Source organism: Symphalangus syndactylus, chromosome 17, assembly GCF_028878055.3.
Source record: "Symphalangus syndactylus isolate Jambi chromosome 17, NHGRI_mSymSyn1-v2.1_pri, whole genome shotgun sequence".
Taxonomy (NCBI): domain Eukaryota; kingdom Metazoa; phylum Chordata; class Mammalia; order Primates; family Hylobatidae; genus Symphalangus; species Symphalangus syndactylus.
In genome coordinates, this window is record NC_072439.2 from 11,192,891 (window position 1) to 11,203,876 (window position 10,986).

The 10,986-nt window shown below is 61.2% G+C and overlaps 1 protein-coding gene across 1 annotated transcript; it reads right to left on the bottom strand.

Moving 5' to 3' along the window:
- Positions 1-2,048: 2,048 nt before the first annotated feature.
- On the bottom strand, positions 2,049-9,959 carry ADAMTSL5 (ADAMTS like 5). The gene is made up of 13 exons (XM_063620033.1): positions 9,924-9,959; positions 8,817-9,023; positions 8,571-8,663; positions 7,796-7,868; positions 7,590-7,681; positions 7,101-7,209; positions 5,425-5,552; positions 5,017-5,128; positions 4,576-4,662; positions 4,262-4,425; positions 3,412-3,601; positions 3,263-3,334; positions 2,049-2,987 (listed from the first exon to the last, which is right to left on the bottom strand). The coding sequence occupies exons 2-13, from the start codon at positions 8,997-8,999 to the stop codon at positions 2,686-2,688; spliced, it is 1,605 nt and encodes a 534-aa protein (XP_063476103.1). The 5' UTR covers positions 9,000-9,023; positions 9,924-9,959; the 3' UTR covers positions 2,049-2,685.
- Positions 9,960-10,986: the final 1,027 nt, after the last annotated feature.

The window sequence follows — 10,986 nt, forward strand, 5'->3', positions numbered from 1 at the left end:
TCCAGGCGCCAGGGCAGCCCAGGGCGTCCGTGGCCGAGAGAAACCTTGAAACCGCCATTCCCTGGCACACTCCAAACCACAGCCGGGGAGAGGGGACAGCCTTGCAGACTTAACAGGCGAGGGAGGGCAGTGGGGTCCCGGCAGGCACCGACAGTGGCCTCACGAACCCGTGCTGTCACGAGGAGGCCTGCGAGAGGGGCCCGCGAGAGGGGAAGCGAGTGCCCACGCAGAAGTAGGCTCAGGGCAGCTGGGGCCGCAAGCCACGAAGCGCGCAAGGAGTCCCTTCATTCCCCGTCCTGCCGCCAGGGGGCCCTGCGGCCCCACGGATCCCCGCAGCACCCGCGGCCGTTGGCTGGGGAGCTCCTGGGACCTCCGCCGGCAGCGCTTGCTGCAGACGTCAATTACAGAAGGCATCACGTCAGTGAAGCGCCAGGCTTGGGCCGTCCCAGGCTCCGCTGGGTCCCTGGTATGCCGTCGGTGCTCAATAAGCACTTTCTGCAGAAATGTGTGAAGGAAAAAGGGGGCTAGGGAAGGGCTCCAGGAAAGTGTAACTCCCATGTCACAGCTGGGAGGGGCTTCGAGGGCGTCACTCACTGAGCGGGAAACTGAGGCTGGAGAGGGGCTGCACCTGGCCTGGGGTCATCTGCAAGATCAGGGGCCGAGTCCACCGATGTCCCGCACCTCTTGCCGACTCCCTCTGCCTCGGCAGCCTCCTTGCCCTTCACCCTCTCTGGCTGCTCCCTGCCTGGTGGGGGCAGCTTGTCCATGCCCAGTGGACAGTGGGGACCCATGGACCCCAGGCACCCCCGGCCCCAGAGAGAAATGCAACCACTGGTCCCACACAGAGCAGGTTGTCCCAGGTAGCAGTGTGAGCCATGCATCAGGCGCGAGAGGCAGAGGGTTGGCACCCCACGGGGGAGGGTTTGCTGAACGACCTCGTGACGCCCTCTAGTACACACACAGCCCATGTCGGCCCTCCTGGTTGCAGAAGAACATAGCGGGCTGGCAGCTGGCAGATAGCAGCGGCTCTCACCTGCCTCCTCAGCTGGGGAGGGGTTCCCCGGGTGGGCCTGAGAAAGTATGTGGCAGTTGGGGGAGGCTCAGGACCTACCAAACCCCCATTCATTCCCCACCTGCTCCCATCCTCCTCTATTCCTTGCCCTCACCCCACACAGTGTCAGACGTGCAGGGAGGAGGTGAGGCTGGACCGGGAGGAGGGGTGGGGTGCATGTGAACATGTGTGCCTACCCATGAGCACAGTTGAGACAGGGTTCTACCAGCGTGTCCCTGAGTCTCTGTGACCGACTGCATGTGACTGGGGTGCTTAAAAAAAAAAAGTGCTCTGCAGCCATAAAAAAGAATGAGCTCATGTCCTTTGCAGGGACACGGATGAAGCTGGAAGCCATCATTCTCAGCAAACTAACTCAGGAATAGAAAACCAAACACCGCTTGTTCTCACTCACAAGTGGGAGTTGAACAATGAGAACACATGGACACAGGGAGGGGAACATCACACACCGGGTCCTTTGTGGGGTGGGGGCCAAGGGGAGGGAGAGCATTAGGACAAATACCTAATGCATGTGGGGCTTAAAACCTAGATGATGGGTTGATGGGTGCCACAAACCACCATGGCACATGTATACTAATGTAATAAACCTGCACATTCTGCATACACCCAGAACTTAAAATTTTTTTTAAAAAGTGCTTGTAAAAATTAAAGAGGAATAAAAGTAGGATGAACAGCCAGTACGATAGTGCATGCCTGAAATTCCAGTGCTTCGGGAGGCCGAGGCAGGAGAATCGTTTGAGGCCAGTGGTTGGAGAGCAGTGTGGGCAACATAGCTAGACCCCATCCCTACAAAAAGTTTAAAAGTTAGCCGGGAATGGTGATTCACACCTGTAGTTCCAGCTGCTGTGGAGGTTGAGGTGGGAGGATCGCTTGAGCCCAGGAATTTGAGGCTGCAGTGAGCCATGATTACACCACTGCGCTTCAGCCTAGCTGACACAGCAAGGCTCTTGCCTCAACAAAAAAAAAAAAAAAAAAAAAAAAAAAAAAAAAGAGGAGTGAGCACGTGTTGATGGGCGGAAATCTAGCCAGAAATGCTGAGGCTGAAAAGATTGTCTCTGAGTTTCCTGGTAGCCAGGGGAAAAGGGGAAATTGGTACGCTGGTACGTTACAGTGCCTGGTTAGGCATGTCTTCTAAGGGGCATGCCTGTTTGTGACAGTGTCTCGGCCCTTCCCACATGAGGGTGTGTGTGAGTAGCAGAGAGCAGAGACAGCACAGTGTCTGCGAAGTAAACAGAGGAGCTTCCGGGTACCCAGGGCAGCAGGGTGTCATGCTCGTTCGTGACAGTGTCTCCAAGCAAGTGTGACGCAAAGAGAATGAAAGCAGCGTTAAACTTTCTGAGTATAAATAGCTATGAGCTTCCTGGCAGCCAAGGAGAGAGGCGAAATAAAAGTCAGAATCTCCTTAGTGCCTCCTCACCAGTGCCTGCCGGCTTGTGACAGTGACTTTGACTGCATGCAGAGGTGTCTAAGCGTGTGCGGGCGGGAGTCACATAGCTGCACAGGTGGGACATATTTCAGAGCTGCCTGGAAGCCAGGGTGAGAGGGGAAATACATTGACATTGAGACTGGTCAGATGTATGTTTCTTGCTGTGTGTGGCCCGGGCTCCTGCAGGGGCTCAGCTAGGACAGCGCCGGGCAGTCAGGCGTATGCGGCTGTCCTCTGCAGGGCTCCAGGGCCGGGCGTAGCCGGAGTGGGGCAGCAGCAGCTGGTCCTGTGTGCCGTCGGGGCTGACAAGACGCTGGACAGCCATCACATAGTCCCGGTGGGGTGCCAGCATCGGGCAGGGGCAGTGACCTGGCGCCCACACGTACTCGCGTGCCCGCAGTGGCGAGCGGCTCTTGTAGACGAGCTGGATGCGCACCTCATAGCGGGTCTCCTGGGCCTGGCGGTGGCGGCCCAGCACTCGGGCCTGGAACACTGTTGAGGGGGCGTGCTAAGCTGGCTGGCTGCTCAGCTCTGCCCAAATCTCTACGCCCCCCGCCCCTTGCCAGAAGAGGGGCTGAGGGTCAGGTGGGACCTCGGGATCCATAGGGACTAGAGTCAGGATCACGTCAGGGGTCAGTGAGGGATTAGGGTCAAGAGGCAAATTAGGATCAGAAGAAGGGGTCAAGGGTAAAGTCCCATTAGGGTCAGAGGTCAGGAGGAGGCCAGGTTAGTAGGGGCTAAGTGAGGGTAGGGGTCGGGGGTCTCACCAAAGTCACTGCCGCAATAGTGGAGCAGTCGGTGGGCGCGGCCTCGGGTGTCAGGGCAGGGTGGGCAGGGGTCTGTGGGGTGGGCGGTGCTGTGAGGGGCACAGGCCTCAGTCCCCACTCATCCCCCACCCTGGCTGTCCCCACCTCACCTGGGGCCAGGGTTGGGGTCCGTGCAGGGGTGACAGCAGGGGCTGCGGGGGGCTGAGGCTCCACCCCCCGGGGCTGCGGCTGCCGCAGGGGCCAGCCCAGGGCCTGCCCACGAGCCTGGAAGGGGCTGTAGTGTTCCCGAGGGAGCCAGAACTCAAACTCGATGCCAGGGTTGGGCTCCTGCATGAGGACCTGGAGCAGGGGAGGGCACACAGGGAGCTTCGCAGGAGGCTGGGGTTGCCTCTTCCCTCTGACCCTATGAGACTCCCCTCTTTGATCCTGTCTGCCCCAAGCCTCCCTCCTCTGATGCTCTGTCCCTAGCTGATCCCCTCTGACCCTGTCCCCAGCCTCCCCACTCTGATGCTCTGTCCCCAGCCTCCCCACTCTGATGCTCTGTCCCCAGCCTTTCCCCTCTGACCCCAGACTCCCCCTTCTGGCCTTAGTCACCTCCACTCCTACTGTCTGTCCCCAGCCTCTGCCCTCTGTCCCCAGCCGACCCCCTCTGACCCTCTGTCACCAAACTTCCCCCTCTGACCCTGTCCTCAACTGCCTGCCTCTAAACCTGTCACCAGACTTCCCCCTCTGATGCTCTGTCCCCAGCTGACCCCCTTTGACCTTGTCCCCAGCCTCCCCTGTCTGATCCTCTGTTCCCATCCAACCCCCTCTGACACTCTGTCACCAAACTCCCTCCTATGACCCTGTCCCCAGCCTCTCACCACTGATGATCTGTCCCCAGCCGACACCCTCTGACTCTGTCACCAGCCTCCCGTCTCTGACCTTGTCCCCAACTGCCCCCTCTGACCCTCTCTCACCAGCCTCCCCGCTCTGACCCTCTTGAAGGCCCAACAGCACCTGTAGGAGCAGGTCGTGGGAGGTGGGCCCGGCTGCTTGCAATGTCTCCTGGGGCCCTGTGTCGCGGGTGTAGACCACATGCGTGCCGGCCGCCTCGTAGGTCCCTGGCGGGCTGACCGCCCAGTCCCCATTAAGCACATAGCGCCCATCGCCCCCCATCAGCGCTGCAAGGGAACAGTCAGCCCTCAGGGACCTGTCGTCTCGTCTCCCAGACCCTGGGGTCCCCCACTCAGGCCTCAGTCTCCCTATCTGTAAACAGGGACAACCACCCCCGGTGGCCGGCTGGGTGCCTCTCGCCTCACACCGTAGGATACCCAGGTGGTTGCGGCTCCGGTGCGCCACGCGGATGTGTCTGGCGCCCTCGGGGATCAGGGTCACGTTCCAGTACCCAGCGAAGGCACCTGGGCGGGAGGGTAGGAGGGTGTTGGGGTGCCAGTGGGGGTGTATTTGACTGATGACTTGAGGATTAAATGAGCTACTGCGGGTAAGACAGCTAGCCAGGGTCCTGGGAACCGGAAAACCCTCCGTAAACGTTTGGAGTTACAATTACTATTGCTTCAGTGTGGCAGGGAAAGCGTTAAAACCCCATCTGTTCTGGGGAAGGGCGGGACAATCTGGCAGTAGCCAATGAGGATGAGGAGAAAGGGGGGCTGGGCCGCACACTGGCCAATCAGCACGGAAATTTGCTTCCGGACCACGGCTTGTTAAAGGGCCCGCTCTGACGTGTGTGCAGGGAGGACGGGGCAGGTAGTCACCGGCGTCACGAAACACGCGCTGCACGAAAAGGCACGAGTCGTTGGCGCCTCCGCAGTGGCCGCAGCGGTCCTCGAGGGCACCCGAGCCCAGCAGCCCATCACAGCCGGCGCTCTAAAGGGTGAAGGACAGGCGCGGCGTCACTGACGCTGGGAGGGGCAGGACCTGGGGAAAGGGCAGTGCCTGGGAGCTAGAGGGCAAGGCCTGGAGGGAAGATGGGGGTGGAGCCTAGGGAGGAGCAGGACCTGGAGGGAGGAGGATGGGCTTGGTGCCCAGGGGGCTGGGGGCAGGGCCTGGAAGGGGAGGGGGAAGGGGGTGGAGCCTAGGGAGAGGATGGAGGTGGAGCCTAGGATGGGTGGAGCCTTAGTGGGAGGTAGGCGGGGCTCGGGCGGGGCCTGACGAGTCCTTACAAGGCAGCGGCCAGCCACGCAGACCCCCTGGGCACCCGGGCTGCAGGCGGTGCCGTCCAGGACGCGGCCGAAGCTGTGGTAGAAGGCGTGCCCCTCAGCCAGGCAGTTGAGGTCGCACTGGTTGGGCGCTGAGGGCAGGAGGAGTCGGTGGGCCGGGGACCCCATTCGAGTTCCAGCCCCCCTCTACCAAGCTCCATCAGGCAACCATCACCTTGGGCAGATGAAGCCCAGAGGTTTGGCCAAAGCCACACGTCGAGGCTGAGGCAGAGCCAGGACTGGGCCGTAGGTGCTCTGCCTCCAGCAACCTAGGACTCCCAGGCAGTATCCTGGGGCTGCATTCATTCATTCATTCGTTCATTCATAGTCTTTATATTAGGAGTCCTTACATATTATTCATTTTTAACACCATTACTCATTTTTCATTCTATTGAACACCTACTGTTTTCCAGACACTGTTCCAAGCTCTAGGATGCAGAAGCAAGAATTCAATCAGTGTGCAGATGGATGGCCTTAAAAAAGGCCAGGTGCGGTGGCTCATGCCTGTAATCCCAGCACATTGGGAGGCTGAGGTGGGCAGATCTCCTGAGGCCAGGAGTTCAAGACCAGCCTGGGCAACATGGCGAGACCCCTGTCTCTACCAAAAATACAACAATAAAAATTTAGCCGGGCTTGGTGGTGGGAGCCTGTAATCCCAGCTACTTCAGAGGCTGAGGCAGGAGAATCGCTTGAACCAGGGAGGTGGAGGCTGCAGTGAGCCAAGATCATGCCACTGCACTCCAGCCTGGGTGACAGAGCAAGACTCCATCTCAAAAAAAAAAAAAAAAAAAAAAGAAGATCTGAGCCTCTGGCCCAAGCACCAGCAAGTACCTAATGAAGTGTCTGTCCAGCACTGACTGGACTGAGTCCCGCACAACTGAGGTGTGTCACTGCTCCTGCCTGGGCCTCAGTTTCCCTCTCTGCCTGGAAGGGGGCAAAATGGGCTGTCTGATCATACACACAGGCCGACAGCCCTGATCTCCACTCCTCCTTCTCCAGCTCTTTCTGGCTCCCATTTCCCTGAGCCTGGCTGGTGGACCCTGCCTGGAACGGATCCTGGGCTGGCCCTAGTGGGCCTCTGCGGGGGTGGGATCACAGCAGGTTTCCTCCAATTCTTGGAAGGAAGGAACGAAGGAAGGAAGGAAGGAAGGGAGGAAGGGAGGGAGGGAGGGAGGGAAGAAAGGGAAGGAAGGAAATGAGGTTGATGGATGGCACTTTGTCCATTCTAGGCTTTTCTTATATCTGTGTCTGCCTTCCCCACGGCGTGTGAAGCTGCCTGTCTCCCTGAAATCTGGAGGCGCGGTGCCCCGGGCGCATAGTCATATAACTCGCTATTTTCAGCTCATTGCAGCAACATTTCCTGCTACTGGGATAAGTTTGAGAAGTGTTGGCCTCTGGATACAGCTCTAAGTCAATCCTCAGTCGGGTGTTCAGCCCTGTGCAGAATGAACCCTGCTTCCCTCTGCCCGTTTCACACCTAACATACGCTGTTTCTGTTTCACTTCACTAACTCCTACATATCCTTCAAAGCCCTAGCGCTAATACCCTCTTCTCTTTGCAACCCTCCAAGACCCTCTCCCTGAGAGTAATGAGTTGTTTACTCTGGACCAATTCTGACCACAGGAGACCAGACTACTCACCCCCGTGGAAGGGCACCCACTGGTAGGTCTTCTGGGTGCCCAGGACAGGGCGGCCATTGTACAGGGCACACTGTAGGTCTCGGAAGGGCACAGCCCCTGGGGGGCAGTCCTGGGGACAGCGATAGGTGAGCCAGAGACTGGGACAACCCAAGGGGCAGGTGGTGGGCTTCAGGCAGCCTGGGATGGGAGGCTGGTCTGGGATGTGGGCGAGGCTTACTGGCAACTGGCAGAGGCGGTACTCATGGGAGTCTCCCCAGCACGGTTCTTCCCCAGGAAGCCTGCAGGAAGCCACAGTGTGGCGAGAATCCCCGGGGACCCCCCTCCCAGGGCTGGCCTTCCACCCTCCGCCCCCGCCAACCCCACCCACATTCCAGCGGGATCAGCGGGATTAAAGGGCACAGCATGTGTGGGCAGGCCGAGGGTGTGGCCAGGGGCCGGGCTGGGCCGGCGGGGGAGGAGGGGCAGGGACCCCCTTCCGGCCCCGCTCACCGGAGGCAGCGCCGGCTGCGCACGGAGACGCCACGCCCGCAGGAGCTGGAGCAGCGGGTCCAGGACACCCACGGGGTCCACTCGCCCGGACCCTACTTGGGGAGACAGAGGCACGGTCAGCCTGGTGGGGGGACGCTGGTGACCCCACACTGCTGACTGGGTCCCCATTCCCACTCGCCACCCCCTGGGCTCATGCCCCCCCTTACCTGAGCACTGACCCCCAAACCGCAGTTCAGCAGGGCCCACAGGAAGAGCAGGAGGTTCTGGAAGAGGCGGGGCCTGGGGAACAGAGGAGCCGAGTCCGTGGAGCCACCGCCAGAGACACAGGGTTGTGTCCCGGCTCTGCTCTGACTGGCTGTGTGATCTTGGACAGGAACTAAACCTCTCTGAGCCCTACCTCTCCTCTCTGAAAAACGGGATAACACAGCCTCCCTTACAGGAAAGTTGTGGGGGCCCGTGGATCAGGTAAAGAAGACAGGAGGCGTGGAACCCGGTATGGAGAGGAAGAACTCAAAATGTCATCTGCAATTATTATTGTTGTTATTGTTTGTTTGTTTTTGAGACAGAGTCTCGCTCTGTCGCCCAGGCTGGAGTGCAGGGATGCAATTATGGCTCACTGCAACCCTCCCCAGTTCAAGTAATTCTCCTGCCTCAGCATCCCGAGAAGCTGGGACTACAGGTGCCGGCCACCACGCCCAACTAATTTTTGTAGTTTTAGTAGAGACAGGGTTTCACCATCTTGGCCAGGTTGGTCTCAACCTTCTGACCTGAAGTGATCCACCCGCTTCGGCCTCCCAAAGTGCTAGGATTATAGGCATGAGCTACTGCACCTGGCCCGCAATATTATTGATATGTGTATTGTGCTATAATGCACACACTAGGTGCTTAATCGATGATTGGAGGGATCATTCAAAAATAGTACACAGGTGCCTCCTAGGGCTGGGGCCCCCTCCCCGCCCTCCCCACCATCACTGCTTCTACCTTTCCATGTAGCCTGAGGCCAGCCACTCCACTCTCCCAGGCCTCAGTTTCCCCATCTGTGCAGTGGGGGCCAAGTGGACTCAGTCCATGATTCTGTGACACCCTGCAGAAGGTGCGGCCGGCAGGGGCTGGATCAGGAGTTGGGTCCCTAGAAGAGGACCCCAGCTGCACCCCGGCCCCAGTGCTCCCTCAGCTCCCAGACAGCAGGGAGTCCCCCGGATTGGGGATGGGACAGGGAGGGGTGACCTGGCCCGGGTCCAGCCGGTGCCTCATGGCCTCATCGGCAGAGGTGGTGGGACTGAGCTCCGGGACCGCCCGAGGAGGGAAGGAGCCACTGCTGAGGCTGGAGCAGGACAGGGGAAGAGGCTGACTGCCTCTCTGGGCCTTAGTTTCTCCATCTGTCGGGGCAGGGATGAAGTCACTTGCCATCCACACCCTCCTCGTGACCCCGGCCTGCAGGGAGAAAGGGGAGGGAAGGGAAGCAGCCGCCAAGTGAGCCAGGGTGTCCCGCTGCCAGCAGAGCCTGAAGGCAGGCGGGTGAGCCCCGGCCCGGGCACCAGCTGGGGAGGAGGCTGGGTCCCACCTGGACCCTGTTTCCCTGGGTCTCAGGCCCCACTGGCTCCAGCATTTGGACCGCTGGAGCACCAAGGATCTAGGGTCCCGGGTATCTCTAGGTGCTGAGACAGCTGTGTGGTCTGCTGCATCCGTGCCCCTCTCTGAGCCCAGAGCCTGGGTTGGCCCAGGAAGCAGGAAGAAGTCTCCACCAGAAACTTAAAACAAGGAGAAGGGGGCCAGGTGTGGTGGCTCATGCCTGTAATCCCAGCACTTTGGGAGGCCAAGACAGGCAGATAACCTGAGGTCAGAAGTTTGGGACCAGCCTGACCAACATGGTAAAACCCCATCTGTACTAAAACACAAAAATTAGCCAGGTGTGGTGGTGCACACCTGTAATCCCAGCTACTTGGGAGGCTAAGGCAGGAGAATCGCTTGAACCCAGGAGGCGGAGGTTGCAGTGAGCCGAGATGGAGCCACTGCACTCCAGCCTGGGCGACATGGTGAGACTCAGTCTCAAAAACAACCAACCAATCAAAAAAAACAGAAGGAGGGCGCTTGACCTTCTGACCACCCCCACCGGACTCTGAGCCTGGCTTGAGGAGTGGGGGTCTAGGTGGTGAAAAGTGGGGGGCTACAAGAACCACCCTACCCCCTCCTCAATGGGCCCTGCCCAGAATCAAGGCTCTCCCCTCCCCGTGTGGGCTGCAGCCCGGACTGGCGGTGGGATCTCAAGGCAAGCCGCATCTCTGGGCCTCAGTTTCCTCCGGAGAAGGTGGGAGGATAGGAAGAAGGACTTACCGGCTGTGCGGAGCCCAGGCAGCGCGTCCCGGCTCCCTGAGCAGCCCCAGGGCGAGCGGAAGCGGCGGGGCCCAAGGTGCTGGGCGGGGTGGGGGGGAGCCTGGGGCGGCCCCTCCCACCGCGGCCTCCGCAGGCGCGCCCAGGCCCGGGTCAGGACGGGCGGCGGCCCCGGGCGCCCTTGCGCGGCGGGCGCGGATCTGCGGCAGGGGACTGCCTGGCGGACGCGATCGCAGGGGTCCCGGAGCCGCAGGCTGGTGTCGGGCGCCCGGGTCCGGGTGACCTTGGCAAGCTCGGGCGGGGACTGACCGCCCCACTCTGCCCCGGGGCTGCTATTCCGGGCGCCGCGCTCAGGGCCCGGGAATGTGCGCGAACCGAGGTCATCCCGCCCTGGGTCTGGGAGTCCCGGGCGCTGCTCCTACCCCGCCGACGCCCGGATTGCGTCCCGCCGGCGTCCCCATCCCCGGTCACGGCCCCCTCCCCTGGTCCTGCCCCTCACCCCTCCCGCGGGGGGTCGCCCTGCTCGTGGATGGGGACCCCGGCGTGCCTGGGCTCCCATCCGGGGGTTCCCTGACCCAGGTCCCGGCCACCCCCAGCGCAGGGCCCCAGCGCACTGGGGAGAAGCTCGGCCCCGGGGGCCTCGCGCGAGGGGCGGAGAGACCCTCCCAGCTGGCGCATTCCCGGGCGCTGCTGTCACCAGGGGACGCGCCCCACCCCGCCTCCCCCCCTCCCTGCCGGGCCCCGGGGCTGCCAGCGGGGCTTCAGAGCCAGACCCGGGTCCAGGCGATCCCTCTCCCTCACAGCCGCGGCCACACCCTCTCCGGCCTCAGTTTCCCCATCCCAGCAGTGGGCCCAGCAGGGATCTCCACAGCGAACCTTCCATCTGGAATCCGGCTCTGCGCGGACCGGCAACGCGAGGGGGCACCCCAGGACTCCCCCCACCCCACCCTTTCCCGCCGGGCGTCTGTGCGCCGCCCCGTGCCGACCCACGCAGGGATAGACCAGGCCCTGAGTTCTGGGCTCCACCAGCTTCTGGTGTCGCCCCACGGCGCCTCCTGGCTGGCGG